The sequence below is a fragment of the Emys orbicularis genome, chromosome 1 (assembly GCF_028017835.1).
Source record: "Emys orbicularis isolate rEmyOrb1 chromosome 1, rEmyOrb1.hap1, whole genome shotgun sequence".
Classification (NCBI taxonomy): Eukaryota; Metazoa; Chordata; order Testudines; family Emydidae; genus Emys; species Emys orbicularis.
Window position 1 is genome coordinate 320505447 of NC_088683.1, and position 23747 is coordinate 320529193.

Consider the following 23747-nt stretch of genomic DNA (forward strand, 5'->3'; position numbering starts at 1 on the left):
AACCGAACTCAGTCGCGGAGTGTGTGCATATCCTGGATGGATATTGTGAACCTGATAGCAGTGTTTGATACAGTTCAAGACCCATCTGGAGAGCTTTTGGGCTGATATATGACTGTGCCTTTAGACCTATTTGCAATGGAAAGAAAGAACTTAGGAGATTTCCTAAAAGCCTTTGTCCTGTCCAGGTAGAAGGCCAGAGCTCTCTTAACATCTAGCATGTGAAGTATGGCCTCTCTGTTATTGAGGTGAGGCTTAACATAAAATGTCGGGAGGTGAACTGGTTGGTTTATGTGAAAGGATGAGGTCACCTTGGACATGATCTTTGGGTGTGGCCTCAGAGTAACCTTGTTGTGAAAGAAGACAGTAAAAGGGGGGTGCACCCATAAGCACTGTTATCTCCCCTATTCTCCTTGCCGAGGTGAGGGCAACTAGAAATGCGGTCTTCATTGATAGGTTTGTGAGCGAACAAGTGGCCATAGGTTCAAAGGGCAGTCCAGTCAGGCTCTTTAAAATTAAGTTCAGGTCCCATGTTGGGATGGGATGTATGGGTTGGGGAAAGAGGTTCGCTATACCCTTCAGGAACCTCTTTGTTTGAAGTGTGAGAAAACTGAGTATCCCTGTTTGTTGATGGAAAGTCACTAGGGATGCCAGGTTTACTTTGAATGAACTGAGAGAGAGCCCTGACTTATTGAGAGTCTGTATGTAGTTTAACACTGCAGGGAGAGTAGCAGATGCCAGGGTAATTTGCCTGGATTTACACCAAACTTGAAACCTGCTCCACTTTTCTAGGTAATTACGACAGGTAGCCGATTTCCTACTGTTTATTAACACTTCCTGTACCTCCTAGAACAAGAGCTCTCTATGTGTTGGAACCACGAAGGAGCCAGGCTTTGAGCCAGAGTATCCATAGGTTCGGATGGAGAGTGCGTCCTTCATTCTGCAACAGAAGGTAAGGACTGAGTTCAAGAGGGATCGATGGACAAGCCACCAGCTGCGACAGGTACGGATATCACGTCTGTCTTGAGCAGGTGGGAGAAATCAGTATGTTGTTTGCTTTTTCTCTTTTTATTTTTAACAGGACCTTCAACAGCAGAGGGAACGGGCGAAGCTGTATAGAAAGCCCTCATCCCATGGAAGGAGAGCATCCCGAAACGAGTGCTGGCCAAGGCCTGTCCTGGAGCAGTAGTATGGGCATTTCTTGTTCAGGTAAGTGTCAAAAAAGTCTATCATCAGTGTCCCTCACTGACAGAATGTGCTGTGAAATACTGCTAGGCTCATTTCCCGCTCATGGTCATGTGAAAACTTGCACCTGAAACAGCCTGCTGTGTTCTGCGTTCCCGGTAGACAGGCCGCTGATATCACCAGTTCCACAGCTTTAGTGCTTTTGCGCAGAGGGCGGATGATCTGGCATCCCACTGGATGATTTATGCAGTACATGCACGCAATGTTGTCTGTCATGACTTTCATAGGTGTACCTCTGATAGGTGGAAGAAAGCGAGCACAAGCATTCCTGACTGCTCTGAGTTCAAGAAGGTTGATGTAGAGAGTCGCCTCTGCGGGTGACCATTTGCTGTAGGTCATGAGGTTGTTGAGATGGGCACCCTCTGAGGGATATGTCCATAGTGAGAAGTGTCGGGGGGATGGGAGAACTGTGTGAACGGGAGCCCTGTGCAAACGTCTGCTGGGTCTTTCCACCAATTCAGGGAGTGTTTGACCCTAGAAGGCATCGAGTGTGGTGTGTGTAAACGGTCTTTGTTTGGTTTGAAAACCGAGGTGAACCACGTCTACAGGCACCTCATGTGAAGTCTGGCATGAGATATTATGAACACGCCAGCCGTCATGTGCCCCAGAAGCTGGAGGCAATGTCTGGTCAATGTTTGCGAGCTGGTTTGCACTGTCTTTAAAAGCAAGGACAGGCTGTGAAATCTGTGCTGTGAAAGGAGCGCCTTTGCTTGCAGTGAGTAGAGATCAGCCCCTACAAATTCCAAGCATTGTATTTAAGTTAGGGTCGATTTTTGGACATTGATTTGTAGACCCAGTTTCATAAATATGTCCATAGTTCCACGGGTGGCCTGTAGAGCTTCTTCGAAGGAGCAGGCCCTGAGGAGACAGTTGTCTAAGTATGGGTAGATGATGATCCCAAGTATGTAGGTGGGACAGCATTACAGAGAGGACCTTGGAGAATACTCTGGGAGCCAATGAGAGGCCAAAAGGGAATACTCTGACCGGGTAATGGTCCTGACCCAGAGTAAATCGGAGGAATCATCTGTGGAACAGCAGGACTGATATGTGGAAATACGTGCCCTGGAGAGTGAGGGCTGAGAACCAATCTCCCATTCCAAAGATGGAACAGGGATGCTACTTATGCGATCACATTGAATTTTTGAGCCTTGATGTATTTGTTCAATTCTCTGAGGTCCAGTATGGGTCTCTCACCTCCCTTTTTCCTGGGGATCAGAAAATATTGAGAGTAAAACCCTTTGCCCCAGAGATGCAGTGGGATGGGTTCTATGACTCCTATCTACTGTTGTAACAGTCTCTTTTGAGAAGGGTCCCTGAAGAGGGACAGGGAAGGGAAGTCGGGGGAAAGGAGGGAGGTGAAGTGGACCGAATACCCCTGGGAGATAATTTCTGAAACCCATTTGCCGGATGTTGTGTGTTCCCCAGTTATGAGAGAACAAAGTAATGCAGCATTCAAAGGGATGCAAGGGGTTGGAAAGTGGCAGCTGTTGTTGAAGGGAGTGGTCTCTCGACCAAGGCATCAAAACTGATGTTTTGAGGTGGAAGATTACGATGCTGAGGATTGAGGGCCTGATGGTTTGCACCTCTGAAACTTGGAGCTTTTTCTCTGTGGTTTGTAATAGTGTGGTGGGAACTGAGGTGTATGCAGTTTGTGAGACGACTGATTAAGGGGAGGTATTCGACAGTTATCTGAACCTCCTTCAGGAAACTTGAATGATGAAACCACAAAAGCTCGTCACATCTCAACTATCGTTGATGCAGCTGATACAGCAGTCCATTCCATCTCAAGTGCTGTCTGGAGCACTGTTTTAGCCACCAACTATCCCTCGTTGATAATGGCTCAGAATTGTTCCCATTGTGACTCCACTAGATGATCAATAAAGGCATTGAATTTGGCATAATTCATATTGTTGTATTTTGCTGTTAGGGCTTGGTAGTTTGCAATTCTGAATTGCAAAGTAGCAGAAGAGTAGGCCTTCCTCCCAAATAAGTCAAGGCACTTTCAATCCCAATCATAGGGGGTGGATTTGGAATGATGTTAGCAGCCACAGAAATTCACTGTGTCAATAACAATGGAATTAGGCAGAGGGTGGGAGAAAAGAAATTCCGTATCCCAGGGGAGGGGAACATAGTACTTTTTATCAGTCTGTCGGTTTGGCCAATGCTGACATTGCCATATGAGCTTAACTGGATCCAAAAGGGCCTTGTTGATAGGGAGGGCTATCCTCAAGGAGGAGGATGTATGTAAAATATCTTGCAGCTTATGATGAGTGTGTTGCCTCCTCTAGAAGTATTTGTATGGTATTTGCCACCCTCTTTGTAAGATCTTGGAAGAGCTTAAAATTGTCTGCCATAGATGATGAAGGGGGCATAATCATCTCTCCTGGAGGGGAGGAAGAGATGTAAGAATATGGTATAACATCTTCCTCTAGTCCCACTTCCTGCTCCTCCAGGATTTCCTCAGGAGGTTCTGAGGCTCTAGATGCAGTGGTTGTGGGAGAATGCCTCACAGTCTTTTCAGTGTGTGACACCAGACACCCAAGAAGGCATGATGCCTATAGGCCAACCATGGATCCCATTTGGCTGCCACTGGGGCGGTGGGAAAGGCATGGGAGGCTGAGCCCATGGCTGGTTATGGTAGCAAGAAGGAGCACAGTAGAGTGATGAAAGAGAACCTCCTCCTGGTCATTGTCCAAATCTCCACTGAAAAGTGGTGGAGCTCACATGGAAATTGGAGGTGCACAGCTCGGTGCCAGTGGTGAGCCCTAAGCCCGAGATTTGCTCAGTGCCAGGGCCCTGGTACCAAACAGAGGAGACTCTGGTGCCTCAGGTATCATAAGGTCCTTAGAAAATCTAAACTCCTGTGGTGCCGCAGTAATATCTACCGGTAGCGGTTGCTGGTGTTGAGTCGATGGTGCCAAAGGGACTGGAGACCTTGGCCGCAGCAAGCGGTCTGATGATGGCTGTCTCACAGTTGCCTGTGCCGGGGGCTTCTGTACTGGAGCCATCTGCCCAGAGGTGGTACAGTCTACGCCCCTGGCCCTGACCAGCAGTACCGCTGCTTTGGTGCCTGTGCCCATAGGGTTCTCAGGCTTACCAAGGGTGTCTATTGCACCCTATGCCACCCAATCTATAAATACTGTGTTTACACGCCTTTGATACCAAGGAGACTGAATGTGCTGGGTGGCAGCTGGGCTCCCAGCGGGGAGCTGAGAGCCCGGGTTGCAGCCTGGCTCCCAGCAGGGAGCTCAGTGCTGAGTGAGAGCCTGGGCTCTCAGCCCCCCACATTGCCCCATTAAGTCGATGCAAGCACTCCTAGTGAAGACACAGACAGAAGGAGGGTAGTGGGGACATGGAAAACCACAGTAATTACTGCAGTGGCTGTTCGTCGACTTAAGTCTACTTAAATTTGTAGTGTAGACATGCCCTAAGAAAAGAATAAAAGCACTAAAAACCAGCTAACACCACATTTCTAAAGAAATAAAGTATCTGTAAATGGACTGCTAATCACTCCATCTTTAGCCAGGGGCGGTTGAAAAGGAACTGAGCGTGATTCTCCCCTCAAGGCAGAGCACGAGGACATGAGCATGCATGTGCGGGCCGAATGGACACTGATACAAAGATTTCCGATCAGAAGCGCAGGAACGCACATACGCTCCCATAGGGCCACTACTTGAAGAAGAATTATTACTACTTAATTCCTTCGCAGACAGACTTCTATATATGGGTCATATGATGGTATTTTAAATTTAAGAGTGTTATGATTATTTACAAGTTATACTGAAATGGAATTTTCAGTTTGAGTGCAGTGACTAAAGTTAATGCACAACTACAAAATGCTCTATTGTGCAATTCCCTACCCTCTGGACTGGTCTGGTGTTTGATTTGCATAATCATTGTACAGTCATTTAACTATCAAACATGCAAATCTCTTTATTTTGACTACTGTAATCCCTCTCTGCTCTCCATTGGTTTCTGTAAACAGAATTTTCAACGTTTGCCAACAATAATGATGGTGAACTCGGCTCCTCACTTGTGCTTGAAGAAAGATTATAAAGTTTACACAAAAATAAACATTAGCAGTCAAAGCAAATGGGCTAACAGCCAGATGAAACAAATTGTTAAAAAGCTAATCTTCTTTACTTATGTCCCTCATCCCCTTCATCCTTATCTCCCTTCCTAAAAGCAGTGTGCCTTCAACTATGCATAAAGTGCACCACAAGGTAAGATTTTTTTAAACAAAATTTTGTTTAAAGTCAGTTTAGAAGGAGAAAAAGAAGAAATTGTGCAATTTTTCCTTCCAGTATGAAAAGTAGTTCAGAGTGGAAGGATGAGAGAAAAAGTAGAGGAAAAAGCACAACAACTCTTTACTATGATTTTGGATTATATTTATAGTAGCAAAATAAATTTGAAGTTCCCTGGACTTTTTATCTGGGAATTCAAGCCTAGAGTACCATTACCTCATAAAAAGGTAAATTTTATATATAAAGTACACCTCTACACTGATATAACGCGACCCGATATAACATGGGTTCGCATACAACGCGGTAAAGCAGCGCTCTGGGGGGCGGGGCTGCGCACTCTGGCGGGTCAGCATGTCTGGCTCCGACACGCCGCTCTGAGCAGCGTGTTAAGGGTGGGAGGCGGGTGGGCAAGCGGGGTGAGGAGGCAAATGGGGAGGTAAGCAGCAGGCAGGAGTGGGGTGAGGAGGCAGGCGGGCGGAAAGACGGCAAGCAGGAGAGCGGCGGCTAGGCCGACGCGGGGAGGCACGCCGGACAGACGGTGAGGAGACTAGCGGGGAGGCGAGCAGCGGGCAGGTATCATAGAATCATAGAATATCAGGGTTGGAAGGGACCTCAGGAGGTCATCTAGTCCAACCCCCTGCTCAAAGCAGGACCACTTCCCAACTAAATCATCCCACCCAGGGCTTTGTCAAGCCGGGCCTTAAAAACCTCCAAGGAAGGAGATTCCACCACCTCCCTAGGTAGGTGGGATGAGGCGGCGAGCGGGGGCTGGGAGCGCTGGGCAGACGGTGAGGAGACTAGCGGGGAGGCTGATTTGTCCCAGGCCCCGCACCCCTCTAGGGACAGCTCCGACACGCTGCTCTGAGCGGCGTGTTAAGGGTGCCAGGCCGGGGCCGAGGGGTTGGATAAGGGGCAGAGGGTCTCGGGGGACAGTCAGGGGACAAGGAGCGGGGGGGCTGGATGGGTCTGGGGTTCTGAGGCGTCAGTCAGGGGGTGGGAAGCAGGTGGAGGTCGGATAGGGGGCGGTGCCAGGCTGTTTGGGGAGGCACAGCCTTCCCTACCCGATATAACGCAGTTTCACCTATAACGCGGTAAGATTTTCTGGCTCCCGAGGACCGTGTTATATCGGGGTAGAGGTATATAACATATATCCATACATCCCAAATGCCTTTAAATACTTCTTCTCCATACAGTGCGCATTGCCCCTTCTAAGTTACTGAAACTGTTGAGCAATTATACTGTCCAAATAGATGGTTTCACTTAATTGCCGATGGTATACCTAATTTTTCCCTGTTCTGTCAAGTCTCCATCACTGTGCAATATTGTTGTTAGCAATCTCAGAGTAGAAGTTCCTGATTTACTGTGGTTATTCTTCATTCCTAGCAACCATCGAACCATCATCTTAATGGCCTGAATCTGAAAGAAATGTTCACAAGTAGTATGTTAATTACGCTCTGCAAACAAAATTTTGAAATAATCTCTGTAGTAGCCTGATCACTTAGCAATATAATCTTCTCAAATGCTTTAATTAGATAGAGAACATATTCCTCACAAGCATGTGAAACATGCATTCATCATCATTGCAACATGCATAGTTTCTAAATTTTCTGAAATGTAAATAAACCTTGCTAGTTTTTACGAAATAAAGCAATTTTTCATTGCAGGTACAATAAAAAAAATTATACAACATTTACTACTGTAAGTTAACATCTGCTACAGAACATGGCTAATCAAGCCTTTCACCACAAACATTCACATCCGCTGTCCTGTGACACCACATAATATTTAATTTGAATTACATGATAAATGTATTACTATTAAACGCTGGAACTCACAAGACAGCCAATATAAATAATCCAATCACCGTTTATTTTGTTTTTATGCCTATGAAGAGCAAAATTAATATCTTATTTGTGCATAGAGATCTAAGATGTTGAGCAGATTCCCCCACTGTTGTCCCTCTTGCTGCTCCTATGACTTTACTATAATTCTCCCTTTTCCTCCCTCACAACATATTTAGCCCTCTGTTAAGATCACCTTTTTTAATACCTACCTGTGGGATTTTGTCACCTGCCCCCTTTGAACCTAGTTTAAAGCCCTCATCCCTAGATTGGTGAGTCAGTGTGTGAAGATATTCTTCCCCTTCTTGGTCAGATGGACCCCATCTCTTCCCAGCAGTCCTCCTGTTCAGAACAGCATCCCATGGTCAAGGAAGCCAAAGCCCTTCTGTAGACAAGATCTGTGCAGTCATGCATTTATCTCCAGGATGCACGTGTCCCTGCCTTGGCCCTTACCCTCAACTGGGAGGATGGACTGGACTGCCAACTTTGCTCCAAACTCCTTCACCCTCACTCCCAGAGCCCTGTAGTCACCGCTGATCTGCTCAGGGTCATACATGGCAATATAATCAGCACCCATGTGGGTGAACAGCATGGAGAAGTGATCAGAGGAACAGATGAACCTCAGCATCCTCTCTAACATCTTCAATTAGGGCTCTAGGCAGAGCAGCCAGTTCTCCTCCTTCCTCTGGTGTTCCTGTAGTCACCTATAGCTCGCTAGCATACTCCACCTTGGATGTCTCCATGTGGATCCTGTCAATGAAGTCCTTATGTTCTTGATATGTCTGCAGATGAGACACCTCCTCCTGCAGCTCTCTTACATGCTTTCTAAGGGGCTACACCAGTGGTTCTCAAACTTTTGTACTGGTGACCCCTTTCACACAGCAAGCCTCTGAGTGCGACCCCCCCATATAAATTAAAAAAAATGTTTTTATATATTTAACACCATTATAAATGCTGGATGCAAAGCAGGGTTTGGGGTGGAAGCTGACAGCTCACGACCCCCCACGTAATAACCGCGCGACCCCCTTAGGAGTCCCAACCTCCAGTTTGAGAACCCCTGGGCTACACCAACAGATACCTCTCACTGAAATAAATTTAAATAAAGGGAGTGGAGTCTCTCATCCTCACTACTATTGTGAGGTTTTGGGTAAAATACAGATAGGTGGGCTGTTTGGTTCAAGTGAAATTGGAAAGAACCTTGGGAATAAGCCTGGGATGTAATCTCAGGTAAATTGTCTCTGTGAGAGATCATATAAGGTGGGGGAACTATGAGGTCCCCAAGCTCACCCACTCTCCTGGCCAATGTACTAACAGTTGGGAAGGCTACCTTCACTGTTAAGTGTAAGAGGTAGCAGAAGCCAAGGACTTGAATGGCAGGTTTATAAGTGCCAATAGTACAGAGTTCAGGTCCCACGCAGGCATAGGTTTTAATACCAGCAGGAATGTTCTGATAATGCCTTTTAGAAACTTTATTGTTGTGGGGTGGCTGAAAACTGAGAAGTTCTCCATTGGAAGATAAAATATATTAATAGCTGTTAAATATACCTGTAGTGCACTGACAGATAGGCCTGATGAGTTCAAGGAGAGTAGATACTACAGGATAAGAGGAATCCTTGACTCCTCCCGAATCCTGCTGACACCACAAAGAGAACCCCTTCCACTTGGCAGTATAGCACCTTCGTGTAGACGATTTCCTGCTATTGAGAAAGACTGGCCCTCCTCTGACCAAGACTCCTCTAGCTCTGTTGCCCATCCAAAAAGCAGGCCACCAGATGGATGGATACAGGTTGGGGTGGCTGGTGCTGCCTCCGTTTTGCAACACTAAACCCAGAAATGACTGTAGGTAAATGCAAGGGTGAGGGGCCATCCAAAGGATCATCATGAACCAGAACTGCCTCAGCCCCCATAGTGCTATTAGAATTACTGCTGCCTTGTCCTTCTTGATCTTCTGGAGGATGCAAAGGAGCAAGGAGGATAGGAGGGAAGGCATACATCAGTGGATCCGACCACTAAACTATGAAAACATCCCCTCTGGAATTACGTCCTGGGCATCCCAAGTGCAGTAGCCCAGGTATTTCCTGTTTTTTTGGGTTGCAGAGAGATCCCAATATGGAAATCTGCATTGCCAAAAAATGTGCTGCACTACAGAGTTGTATAAAAATGCTTACAATTTGGTGGTTGCATTAATATTGTTTAGCTCAAGGGTTCCCAAATTGCGGTACGTGTACCACTGGTGGTACGTGAGCTCGCTGGAATGGTATTCTGTAACAGGGTAGTCTGCCCCCTTTAAGGGGTAGTGGGGCCTGGGGCTAGTCAACTTTTAGTCTATGACATGACCCATTTAGGGAAACAGGTATTCAAGACAATAGAAGACTAGCTGGGGAATAAGAGCCAGGGTGTTAATGAAGTAGCTACCTCCTTAACATGATAAACCCCAGCTGCTAAGTGACTCCCAGTACAGGAGATAGGGCAGACAGCCTGGAGAGCAGAACTCCAGAGAAGTATCAAGTCAGGAGAATAGGATGGGAACAAGAACCAGAAGGGAGACAGGTGAGCTAGGGAAGCCAGTCTGAATCACAGGCCTGCCTCAAGAAGGATGCATGTGGGGTCCCCGAACCGAGGTATAAAGTGTGAAACACCAAGGGATGTTTCGTGGAGCAAGACCGGAACCTGGATACTGGTGGACTGGGGAAGCCCGCTTGGATCATGGCAGGGCCCCATGAATGAGACCTGTGGAATCCCAAGAGGAAGGAGTTGCGAGTCCAAGCCTATTCTGACAAAATCCTTATTTTATTTAAACCAGACATTTTTAGTTTTAGAAAGATCACGGGGCGGATAAATCTGAAGGAAACATACAGAAAAGAATGACAATTATTAATGGCAGCTTTAGAAATACTAGGCATCTTTAGGTATACAGACATCATTAATTCACAATTATTATGACAGTAAATATACACCAAGAAAAAGTTTTAAGAGCTACTTACTTTGACAAGCGTTTCTGGAGAAACTTCCTCATCTGGAGCCCAAAGTTTAGTTGTCTTTTTCCCAGGAAGCTAAATCAAATTTTACATCTTGTTACGTTTAGTTTATTATTCTACTAATAGGATACGATACTATTAGTAAAGCCTACTATAATCTTATTTGCTTCTGTTTGCTTTTAAAGACAAACAGCAGCATTCATTGGTTAACTATTTTGTAATGTTAGTACATGTATTCACTATTGAAACAGCCAGTTTAATCATACTGAAAAATATTTTTTTTACTTATTTCATTTTTCTATTTCCTAAGAGAAAGCAATTGCCTTAAAGTATAAGCCAAACTGAAAGTTAAATTCTTGTGTTTACAGATCTGCTAATTATTTCAAAATTGGAATAAAGCCTTCTTAAAATGTCAAGTTGTTGGCCTAAGCACAATAGAGGAAATCCTGACCCAGCTTGAAATCAACCACAAAAATCCCATTGACTAAAATGGAACTAGGATTTCACCAAGTGGGTTTAATATTTTTAAGAATTAGACAGTCACTTGCTATGATCCATGAAAGGAAAAATGATTCTACACTATCGGGGAGGGGAGAAAAAGCCCTCTTAGCCCTTTTTACTGCATAAATTTCCAGTCAAGTTAAAAAAATACATGCCAAAACACCAAAATATCTCGAGATGTATACAGACATGCTACTAATTTTTATAACTATCCTAATTTTCTATTTCCTGAATATCTTACCAAAGAAAAAGGTCAATTTCTCAAAAAAGGCACAAATAGTTAAAAAAGTACTTACCCTGTCATTCATTAGCAAATCTTTAACAATAAAGGTGGCTACCAAGGATTTCAAAGGGGCAGCAAATTGGTCTGGGGCCAGCATGGCTATATGACCAATAGAAACCAATGGTGTAATGAGATGTTCAAGGTTGCTTGGATCAAGGCTCTTATGCAGTGGCTAAAAGATAAATATAGGCAACAAATTCAGATCATACCAATCTAATCAGTTTAGCTATACTAGAATAGTACTTATTATTGAACACTAAATTCCATTCAATGAAAAGTTTCACCTGCTACTGAAACAATGTGTTTTCTCTCTCCCTCCCTCCCTCATTCACACACAACTCTCTCCCCCCCCGCCCCCCAAAAGCCTTGCAGGAATTATGAATTCATTAGATTAACGGATATATTTTTCTGTGTTAAATTGATGTCAAAATTACTATTTCAGTAGTGGACTAAGTGATTCTTCTTTGAAAAGTGATTTAAGATCCTTTGAGATGAAAGGTACTAGAAATGTTAATTATAAAGGATGCTGAATGCATAAATTTCCATCAGTCCCATTTAATCCCATTTACCCTGAGCTTCCAATGAAAGCGAATGATATACACTGTTCCCTTTCCAAATACAAACTGAACCATCAAGGACTGCTTGCTGGAGCCAGTAATCACTACAAGGTAAGCATAGACCCTCTACCAGAATCTATTCAACCAGCAAGATTGGAGCCCTTTAATATTACCTCCACTGCACCAACAAGAACTATATATTTGAGATTGAAGGGAGAAAGGAAAAAAGTTCATTTCCTAGTTTTATGTCTTGGGTACTGGGGAAGGACTGATAGTGGTAACTAATCTTGAAACACAAGTTATTCTAACACTCATTTTAACAAAATAATAAAAATACAGAGGCATAAATATGAATATGCAATATGAAGATTAAAAGAAAAATAATTAAAACCTTTTCTTCTTACCTCAAATATCTGTGCAAACTGTGTTTCTTTGCTGGAAAATATTGCATGGATGCAGTGAATGGCATACTTGGCCTGACGAGGGGGGCCTTTTTTAGCTTTGTGATGCAAGACTGGGAGCAAAGCACTAAAAATAAAAAGTGAATACATTTTAAAAATTGTAAGTTTGCTACTTTACGTGCTTTCACAATACAGCTATACAAAAGAACTTATTTGTACAAATGACTGGGGGACTCCTTGGGAAATTCAGTTTTTTCCCTGTCCTTCATCTGGTTCTACAAATGTTACATATGAAAGAACATCTTTCCAGCATTACAAAAGTGATTAACTTAGGAAACAGGCTGTGGTAACTGAAGTACAGTAATATGGATTTAGTTTTCAGACATGCACACTATGTATCCATAGCCAGAGAATTTGAAAGTAGTAATGTCCATTGGTCTGCACACGCACCCTTGGATCACCTCACGGTTTTCTGAGGTGATAAAAGAGATGGGCGGACCAACCGCCTCTCCACTTCCTTCTTTACCACAAATCCAACAGATCCAAAGCAAAGGGGAAGGAGAGTGGGAAGTGGAATACAAATAAGCACTATACATCTCAAAGAACCTCCAGTCACAGCCAAGTAACTTCCTCTTCTTTTTCGAGTGATGGTCCCTATTGTATACCACTGAGGGAGATTAACAAGCAGTACCTCAGTCAGAGGAGGGTGCAAGGATGAAGATGGAATGGTTAAGTGAAAGACAGGTGTGCTGAAGGAAGAATCTGCCACTGCATCCTGCACCAAGGTGTAATGCGTAGCAAAGTTGTGTACTGAACTCCACAAGGCTGCTCTACATACGTCCCCAAGAGGCATGCCATTGAGGGAGGTCATGGTTGAAGCCTGGGCTCTCATGGAATGGACCCACACCCAAGAGTGTGGAGGAAGTCCTGATAACTGATAGAGTATAATGCACCCTGAAATCCACTTGGAGATCCCGTGTGTGGAGATTGCCACAATAGCTGAAAGAGTTACAGGTCAGGCAAACAGTTTAGGAGATTTCCTGATCGGTCTTGTCCTCTGCAGGAAGAAGGCCAAGGCTCACCAGACAGAGGGAGTGGAGATGTAGTTCCTCTACTGAAGTGTGAGGGTTCAGAAAGAAAGCTGGTAAGAAAGTGAATGAGTTGATTAAGATGAAATTGAGAGACGACCTTCGGAAGAAATTTAAGATGCAAGCGCAGGGAGATTTTATCTTTATAGAAAGTGATAAAAGGAGGAGCCGTCATCAAGGTCCCAAGTTCACCGACCCTTCTCGCCGAAATGATAGCAACAAGGGGACTTTCATGAAAAGGAGGGCTATAGAGCTTGCTGCCAGCAGTTTGAAGGGCAGTTTCATTAATGTGGATAAAACTAGGTTGAGGTCCCACTGGGGAGTGATGGGTTGAACGGCAGGAAGGTTCTACAGGGTGTGTAAAGAGTGCCCTTCCACCGGGGGAGGGGAGGGAAGGAGTGGAAGGCGTCAATAGCTGCTAGGTGAACATTGAGAGAGTTGAAGGCAAGACCCGATGCCTTCAATGACAGGAGGAAGTCCAGAAGGAGAGGAATCCTCACCTTTTCTGGGGAAAGCCCCTTCCGTTGGTCCCAGGAGTTGAAGCATTTCCACTTGGCCTGGTAGGAATGCCTAGTGGACTCTTTCCTGCTGCTGGAAAGGATGTTTTGCACCTCTGATGAACACTCCCGTTTTATAAATGATGCCCATAAAAAATGATGCCCATGCTTTGAGGTGAGGTGTTTGTAGACTGGGATGTCTGATCCTGCCATTGTGCTGCATCAGTAGATCAGGGAAAGAGGGGATGGGAATTAAGCAATGGGAGGACATACGGAGGAGGGTGGGAAACCAGAACTGTCTGGGCCAGCAGGGGTGATCAGGATGACTGTTGCTGTGTGTTGTCTGATCTTGTGGAGTACCCATGGCAGGAGTGGAAGAGGAGGTAGTTGATCTGACCAGTGAAGTATGAGAGCATCATCCCGAGAGTCAGGACCAAGATCCCCCCGAAGCAGTATGTGCTCCATTTGTTGTTGATGGGGGAAGCAAAGCTGATCGGAGCCCCCCATTGGTTGAAGATGTTGTGCACTACAGTGTAGTGTAGTTCCCACTTGTGCTCAATCACAAACCATCTGCCGAGCAAGTCTGCAATCACATTCTGAGTCCCCAGGAGATAGGCTGCACATAACAGGATCTGGTGGGCGATGCACCAATTTCAGAGGTTGACTGCCTCTATACACAGAGCAGCGACTTCATGCCTTGTTTGCTGATGTAGTAAACGGTGGTGCTGTTCAACATAAGAACATGATGGGAACGATGAACGGGAGAAATGCTTGGCATGCCCTCCTTACAGCCCAAAGTTCCAGAATGTTGATGTGTATCCTAGATTCCCAAGTATCAGGGGGTAGCCGTGTTAGTCTGTATCCACAAAAACAACAAGGAGTCCGGTGGCACCTTAAAGACTAACAGATTTATTTGGGCATAAGCTTTCGTGCATGCAGATGCATGGCCATGCATCTGAAGAAGTGAGGTTTTTTACCCACGAAAGCTTATGTCCAAATAAATCTGTTAGACTTTAAGGTGCCACTGGACTCATTGTTTTTCTAGATTCCCAAGGAATCCATGTTCCCTATGTCATGTGATATCGCACATGCGCTCCCATCCTACAAGGGACATGTCGGTGATGATTGTCCTGTCCAGGGAGGAGGGAAGAAAGGGAACCCCTATGCAAATCTGCCATGGGTCCATCCACCAGTGGAGGGAAAAGAGTACTGGGGGTGGGGGAGACTGTCAGCATGATGCGTGGGTGAGTAAACTCTTTGGAGACACATCTGGATACAGCAAAGGTGGAGGCCAGCAAAGATGGTAACATGTGCAGGAGGCCATGTGGCCGAGAAGAAATAGGCAAGTCCTGGCCATGACAGAAGGACTGTTGACTATGCGGGCTATGAGTTCTTGCAGAGTCTGAAACCTGTTCCTTGGTAGGTATGCTCATGCTGTGACAATCTAGGGATTGTGTGGGGTCCAAAGTTGATTTTTCAATGTTGATGCTGACTCCAAGGCAGGAAAGGAGTCCAAGCAACATGGAGGTTGAAAGTTGAGCTTTGCATCTGGACCTCACCACCTAGGAGCCAATCGCCAAGATAGGAAAATATAAGGACCCCATAATGCCTCATGTAGGCTACCACGATGGAGAAAAACTTGGTGAAGTCCATGGCAACAGCAGTAAGTCCAAACGGAAGGACCCTGTACTGAAAATGGTGCAAGCCAACAGTGAACCTCAGGAACGGTCTGTGGACGGACGAATGTCTATGTGAAAATAAGCATCTTACATATCAAGAGCCATAAACCACATGCCGTCTTCTAATGTACATGTGGCCAGCATATGGCAAACAGTTCTAGCTAACTCAAGGATGGCATCGTTGATTGGCAAAGCAACTCTAACTGGCACTGATGAGTGAAGTAGGTCCCACAGCTTATGCTGTGCGTCTTGGATCTCCTCAGGGAACGGTGCAGCTCTCCTGCCACTTTACATAGGAGATCCTGGAATTGGAGACAGTCATCATGGGGTGGGTGAAATGCCAAAGCCATTGCCGCATCAGATGAGGATGACGGGACTCTTCTGTTCCAGCAGTACCATCGGAACTGGACTGAATGGCTCTTCTTCCATCATCTGTTCAGAGCAGCTACTCTAAGGCACCCGAGATGGGGAGATGGGCGAAGTTTCCCTCATGGGTTTCAAGCGCGGGTACTGGGGCCAGGATGATAGATAGGACAGTTACCTGTTCCGTAATTGGTGTTCTTCAAGATGTGTGGCTCAGGTGTATTCCACAGTAGATGTGCGTGCTCACCACGTGCACCAGTGCCGGAACTTTTTCCCTTAGCAGTACCCGTAGTGGGGGAGCCCCGCTGCGACCCCTGGAGTGGCGCCTCTATATCGCGCTATAAAGGGGGCTGCGCGTTCCCCCCACCCTCAGTTCCTTCTTGCCAGACAACTCCGACAGAGCGGAAGGAGGGCGGGATGTGGAATACACCTGAGCAACGCATCTCGAAGAACGCCAGTTACGGAACAGGTAACTATCCTTTCTTCTTCGAGAGATTGCTCATGTGTATTCCACAGTAGGTGACTCCAAGCTATACCTGATAGAGGTGGGTAGGAGTTTAAGGGTTACCCGGGCGGAGTACCGCCCTACCAAACCTGGCGTCATCCTGCGTTTGGGAGACAATCGCATAGTGCGATGAAAAGGTGTGGACAGAGGACCATGTAGCAGCCCTGCAGATGTCCTGAATAGGGACATGAGCCACGTAGGCCGCTGACGAGGCCTGAGCTCTCGTCGAATGAGCCTTCACTATAGGAGGCAGGGGAACCCCTGCCACGTCGTAACATGTGCGTATGCACGAGGTGATCCAGCGGGAAATCCGCTGGGTGGAAACCGGTCGCCCCCTCATGCGCTCGGCCGACGCAATAAAAAGCTGAGGGGATTTCCGGAATGGCCTGGTTCGGTCTAGGTAAAAAGCGAGCGCTCTACGCACATCTAACATGTGCGGGCGTCGTTCCTCATTGGAGGAATGGGGCTTAGGACAGAGGACTGGGAGGAAAATGTCCTGATCCATGTGAAAAGCCGAAACTACCTTCGGCAGAAAAGCTGGGTGCGGGTGGAGCTGGACCGTATCCCTATGGAAGACCGTATACAGGGATTCAGAGGTCAGTGCCCTAAGCTCCGAGACCCAGCGGGCTGAGGTGATAGCCACCAGGAACGCCACTTTCCACGATAAGTGGGACCAAGAACACGTGGCCAAGGGCTTGAAGGGGGGCCCTTTGAGGCGGGAGAGCACTAGATTCAGGTCCCAGATCGGGACCGGGGGTCTAGCGTAAGGGAATGCCCGATCCAGACCTTTTAGGAACTGTGAGGTCATGTGGTGTGAAAACACCGAGTGGCCCTGCACCGGGAGGTGGAAAGCCGAAATGGCTGCCAGGTGTACCCTGACCAAGGAGGGGGCCAGATCTTGGGTCCTAAGGGACAGGAGGTAATCGAGGATGAGCTGGATACATGTGGAGAAGGGGGAGGAACCCCTCTCCCTTGCCCACGTGGAGAACCGATACCATTTGGCCAGGTCGATTTGGGAGCTTGCCTGGGCAACCGACGACGCGATTGGTATCTGCCCCGGGATTCCCAACGCAGCAGCGAAGATCAACGCCTTTTCTCCAGCGACCGGCATTGCTCCCCTGTCTCCTGAGGGGTCTTAATGGCGGGCTTGCCCTCTTGGGGAGCCTTAGCTGGGTCCTGCGGCACTGGGGTCATCATCAGAGCAGGTGGAGACCTGTGCTCTCTTTGCGCTGTGGGAGCCTGGAATGACGAAGATGCAGGCAGAAGTGCGGATCCCCTACTGCTCCCAAGAGTCGGTGGTGGATCTTTAAGGGAGCTGGGCACCCCAATCAGGGATGCACGATCATGTGGCTCCGGAGCAGTCTGGTGGGCAGGCCTGCGTCCCTTGATAGATGACCTCTGGGCCTTCTTGCTCAGCACCGGGGTGCGCTTCTTTCCCTTCTTCTTCGGCACCAGCGATGGCAAACAGCTACAGGAGAAGTCGGGTGCCGGCGATGCGCTGCACATGGGGGCCGAAGCACTTGGCACAACCTGCCTGGACGGCTTGGAAGCTGGGCGGAGGGCAGACTCCACCAAGAGAGCCCTGAGGCCGATGTCCCGCTCCTTCTGGGTGTGGGGCTGAAAGTTTTTGTAGATCCAGCACCGCTCCTTAACATGTGACACCCCCAGGCACTTAAGGCAGCTACTGTGGTGGTCACTCGCAGGCATACACCTGCTGCAGTCAGAGCAGGGCTTGAACCCGGGAGACCGGGGCATGCCCCGCCTGGGGCAAAGTCCTGCTGAGACCCTAACTACTAACACTTAATTACTTAAGATCTACTTAACTACTTAAGACTAGTAAAGCGAACTATATACAATGGCCTTAAATCACAAAGTTCAGAATGGTAGACAACCACTAGCTCTTGCTAAGCAAGAAAGACTAGTAAAGCGACTGAGCACCACGGGCGATCAGAAGGAACTGTGAGGGCATAGGACTGGTAGCACCTGACATACTGTGGCATGAGCACGGCACTCCAGAGGGTGCAACAGCCGGCCCTACGGGTACTGCTAAGGCTAAAATCTCCAACTGTCATGCACATGGACGCATGCACACCTAGAATGCAAATGACATGAGCAAGCACTCAAAGAAGAACTAGTGGACATTACTGCTTCCAAATTCTCCAATTCCGGACGCATGGTGCGCATGCATAAACACTCAGTGGAATACAACAGGGACCATCACTCGAAGAAACATTGCTTTTCACATATTACTTGTGCTTCTACCTTTCATCAGTTAATGCATTTAAGATTATTTAAACCGCACTGCTATTCTTATTAAAAGCCTGAGTGCCCCAAACTTTTCTTTGGAGTAAAATTTTCCTTCAAAAAAAATAATAATGAAGGATGTTTAATATGGCACTTCCATATGAATAAAATGTAACATTTCTAGAATTCCATTTAATAAAGAACTGTACTCAAATAGAACAGTATAATCTAACTCACGATCTGATGTGAGGAAAGTCCTCTTCAATTTTACTTCCTGTGTTTTTGAAAATTTGTAATGCAGCTTCTGCCACCTTTTCATCATCCATTTTCAGGCAAGCCAGAAGGGATTCAAACGTTTCAGCTGAATGAAATGAGATAGGGTGTGTAAATGACAGGACCTGCAAAAAGAAAGTGACAAGTCACATATTAACTTAAAAAACAAACACCCACACAATTGTTTAAATGATCAAATGTTATCTGCCATATTTTGAACCCTTAGAATACACTGCAGTTTTTGGAAAAGCAATCCTATCTCTCACCTCTCTGTTGAAGACCTTCTTTCCCTCCACTTCTGCTCACCCATCTCCCTCTGCCCATGGTCTTAATAATGTTTATTTGCTTTCCCCATCCTCGGCCTCCTTTCACAATCCTTTGATTGTTTTTTTTCCTTTGTCCAACAGTGAGGTCTCTGAAAACATTTATCCCTAAAACCCTTTACACTGCCAATGCCATCCTATTCCATCCTGCCTTGCCACCTCCTTTTCTCTTTCCTGGCTCTTTCCCTTTTATCTCAAAGAACAGACTATTTCCGACCGTAAAGAAACATTCTACTTGATCCTACTTCATCCTCTATCACCTCTTCTTCCCTTCATCGACTTGAGTAGGCTGTTGATTTTTTGGAGCTTCAACTTCCTTCCTTTCACACCTGATTATGTCCTCTCCACTTTGCTAAAACGGTCTTCATGAAAAATCACTAATGACATCTTTTTCAAAATTGTGTGCTTTTTCTCCATACTCCATAATTTCTTTGCTGCCTTTCACATTCCTGACTATCCCTCTCTTCCTTGTGCTTCTGTGGACTCTATGCTTTCCTAGCTCTCCTCCAGCCCTGCTCACTGCTTCATCAGCATTAATTTCAGTGAATTCTCTTCCTCCTCCCTCTCTTCTTTGTTGATATTCACACAGTTCAGTTCTGTCTTAGATCCATAAATAATAAATAAATTAAATAAATTAATGGAGATATCCCATCTCCTAGAACTGGAAGGGACCTTGAAAGGTCATCGAGTCCAGCCCCCTGCCTTCACTAGCAGGACCAAGTACTGATTTTTGCCCCAGATCCCTAAGTGGCCCCCTCAAGGATTGAACTCACAACCCTGGGTTTAGCAGGCCAATGCTCAAACCACTGAGCTATCCCTCCCCCCATCTTTCCTCCCCCCATCCATCTTTCTCCATCGTCTTCCTGAGCGACATCATGGCTCCTATGGTCTCTTACCACCTCTGATGACAAGTCAAATCTACCCTTTCATTCCCGACTTCTTCCAGCTTTGTCCACACTTGCACAGATCTTCAACTAGGGATGTTAAACACCTACACTCACCCTTCCACATCCCCAAATTCCCATATTGTTAAACCAGCTGGCCTCAAATCTCTGCATAATCTGGGCTGTATGTTCTGCAGACTTCAAAGTCTACAGAGTTCGCATCTTTAACTGTTGGAATCCAACTGTCAATTTTTGGTGACCCAGAAGACCTTCATAAACTTGAGGCTGTACTCTACAGCATTAATGTATTTGATGCCATAAACATAAAAACATAAGAATGGCCATACTGGGTCAGACCAAAGGTCCATCCAGCCCAGTATCCTGTCTGCTGAAAGTGGCCAATACCAGGTGCCCCAGAGGGAGTGAACCTAACAAATCAAGTGATCTCTCTCCTGCCATCCATCTCCACCCTCTGACAAACAGAGGCTAGGGACACCATTCCTTACCCATCCTGGCTAATAGCCATTAATGGACTTAACCTCCATCTAGTTCTCTTTTAAACCCTGTTATAGTCCTAGCCTTCACAACCTCCTAGGACAAGGAGTTCCACAGGTTGACTGTGCGTTGTGTGAAGAAGAACTTCCAGGAAACGCTACAAAGACACACTGAAAGCAGGTCTTAATAAAACTGATGTGGACATCACAAGCTGGGAAGAGCAAGTGACCATCTGACCCCAATGGCACCATATCCTCTATCAGGCAGTGACCTGCTTTGAGAAGCGCCTTGCCCTCGAAGCTGAAAAAGGAGAGAGGAGGAAGGAAAAAGAAAACTTCTTCCTAGCAGGCTGCTGGCCTGCCACAAAATCTCTGTAGCTACTGTGGGTGGATTTGTGGTTCCAGTATCAGACTCCTGAGTCATCTCAGGACCCATATGTAAATCCATGGTAGAGATCATCCTCAAATTGAAGGATCGCCAATCAAACCAAACAGTACCCGGATTGCAAAGTTATGCAGCAACACAAGACAATACATATGATAAAGGTGAAAATGGTTGCACTAACATGTGTGTGTGTGTGTACGTACAACAAACAGGACAAAGGAATAAGACCAAAAGAAGAACTAAGTAAAACAGAGGTGAGGGATCAAGTGCAGGCAAATGCACACTCCAATAGCTATAGCTTGGACCCAAATCCTCCAAAAGAGAATACTTTCAATTTTAAAATAAAATTTAATATATAGCATGGTATATAAATATACTCACTGCCTTGTTATTTACATCATGCATGAAAAAGGGACACACAGTAATGTTTGAGAATAGTTGTGAAAAGATACTGAGCTTGCAATTATAGTTTCTATTGCTCTATCACACTGATTAAATGTGAAGAGTATGGAAAACATTTTCTGCTGGATAACTGCTGAAAAGCCTATAGTAGAAATTGAGAATTAATATATTTTAACAAAGTTACTTTAGAGAATTTTAACAAAGCTATCTTAATGTTCACTGAACAACAAGAGAATATTTACCTTAAGCAATTCAAGACCTGCTCTGATTGCCTGATCAGTAGGTACACCCTCATCTTCATCATCTGCTGTTCCATCTATAGACTTGTTTACTTGCTTGATAAGGGCACTGAGAAATGGAAAAACAGTATGTTGACTCAAAGGTACAAATTACTGCAGATTTCAGCTAACATGTCCATTTTTAAAACATTAAGTTCAAATCTATTAGGAAGGCATTGTTAATCAGCCTCACACAAATATCTGATTGCTCTTCCCTAATATATAATTTGAGATGATGGCTCTAATGTAATATTTACGCTCACAAAAATGCCTTGTTTACAGTAATGAATAAATAAGCTGTAAATAAATTATTCTGTTTAAGGGGGACCAATGTGAAATAAGTGAATAGTTTAAGTGCTACTAGGAAATGAAGATAGAGTTAAAATATTATTTTTCCACTTGAGATTACTGGCTATCATGGTTTCTTAGAACTGATAAACTCAGAGGTTGCTCATTATTTAGCCTAAAGCCAGAATTTTAGGAATTGAGTGGTGAAATAGAAAGAAAAAAGTATAGATTTTAAGTGTACATTAAAGATGACAGATATTGTAAAGTTGGAGGTAAAGCTTGATTGCTCTTCCTTGTATTACACTCAAAGGGAAGCTGTGATTGCCTGATTAAACATGTTTGGCAATACTCCTGAAAAATATCGTCAGTAATCCCTGGGTTCGCTCTGGCAGAAAGGGAGTTTAGCGTGACATTTTTTCAAAAAATTCAAACATTTTCCCAGGACAGAAATTCAGTTTCCTAACTGGGCCTAGTCAAAACACATTCAGACACATTACTTCTGGTCGCTCTTAAAAACATATCTGAATTGAAGATGGAGCTGGCAGCAACAGCTATAGTTAAGCAGCAACAGTTTCACATTGCTAAGATGTAGCCATGGTGGTGTGCAAAATGGACTTCCATCTTGAACGATCCCTTGCAAATACTTCTTCCTTCACCAAGAGTTAGTACGGAAGAGTTTAGGCTTAAACCCCTCATAATTGCATCTTCCAACATCATTTGTGGTTGGCTTCGTACTCTACTTCCTTCGATCTTAGCTCTAGAAACCTTCTGTAAAAGTGTACCTTCTTCTACGTGTTGTACATGACCGCACCACTGCAGTCATCTTTTTCTCAACTGGTTCAAGACTGCAACTTGTCGGGATCACCTAAGTATCTCCTTGTTTATGATTAAATCAAACCAATGGATGTTAATCATAGAATCATAGGACTGGAAGGGACCTCGAGAGGTCATCTAGTCCAGTCCCCTGCACTCATGGCAGGACTAAGTATTATCTAGACCATCCCTGACAGGTGTTGTCTAACCTGCTCATAAAAATCTCCAATGATGGAGATTCCACAACCTCCCTAGGCAATTTATTCTAGTGCTTAACCACCCTGAGAGGAAGTTTTTCCAGATGTCCAATTTAAACCTCCCTTGCTGTAATTTAAGCCCATTGCTTCTTGTCCTATCCTCAGAGGTTAAGAACAATTCTTCTCCCTCCTCCTTGTAACAACCTTTTATGTACTTGAAAATTGTTATGTCCCCTCTCCGTCTTCTTTTTTCCAGACTAAACAAATACATTTTCAATCTCCCATCATAGATCGTGTTCTCTAACTTTTAATCATTTTTGTTGCTTTTCTCTGGACTTTCTCCAATTTGTCCACGTCTTTCCTGAAATGTGGCACCCAGAACTGGACACAATACTCCAGTTGAGGCCTAATCAGCGCGGAGTAGAGTGGAAGAATTACTTCTCATGTCTTGCTTACAACAGTCCTGCTAATCCATCCCAGAATTATGTTTTCTTTTTCTGCAACAGCGTTACAACTGTTGACTCATGTTTAGCTGGTGATCCACTATGACCCCCAGATCCCTTTCCACTGTGCTCCTTTCTAGGCAGTCATTTCCCATTTTGTATGTGTGCAACTGATTGTTCCTTCTTAAGTGGAGTACTCTGCATTGGTCCCCATTGAATTTCATCCTATTTAATTCAGACCATTTCTCCAGTTTGTCCGGATCATTTTGAATTTTAATCCTATCCTCCAAAGGACTTGCAACCCCTCCCAGCTTGGTATCATCCACAAACTTTATAAGTGTACTCTCTATGCCATTATCTAAATCACTGATGAAGATATCAAACCGAACCGGACCCAGAACTGATCCCTGCGGGGCCCCACTCATTATGCCCTTTCAACATGTATGTGAACCACTGATGACTAGCCTCTGGGAACGGTTTTCCAACCAGTTATGCACCCACCTTACAGTAGCTCCATCTAGGTTGCATTTCCCTAGTTTGTTTA

General features: G+C 45.3%; 1 protein-coding gene across 1 annotated transcript in view; it reads right to left on the reverse strand.

The window, feature by feature from the left end:
- PDS5B (PDS5 cohesin associated factor B) overlaps positions 1-23747 on the reverse strand; it is a 252523-nt gene that overhangs the window by 65193 nt on the left and 163583 nt on the right. Inside the window, exons 18-23 of the mRNA XM_065403763.1 lie at positions 21427-21532; positions 18661-18821; positions 12051-12174; positions 11103-11261; positions 10312-10380; positions 6766-6902 (exon numbers count right to left, since the gene is read on the reverse strand). Coding sequence (XP_065259835.1) covers positions 6766-6902; positions 10312-10380; positions 11103-11261; positions 12051-12174; positions 18661-18821; positions 21427-21532 — 756 coding nt within the window. The remainder of the gene's footprint in view (positions 1-6765; positions 6903-10311; positions 10381-11102; positions 11262-12050; positions 12175-18660; positions 18822-21426; positions 21533-23747) is intronic.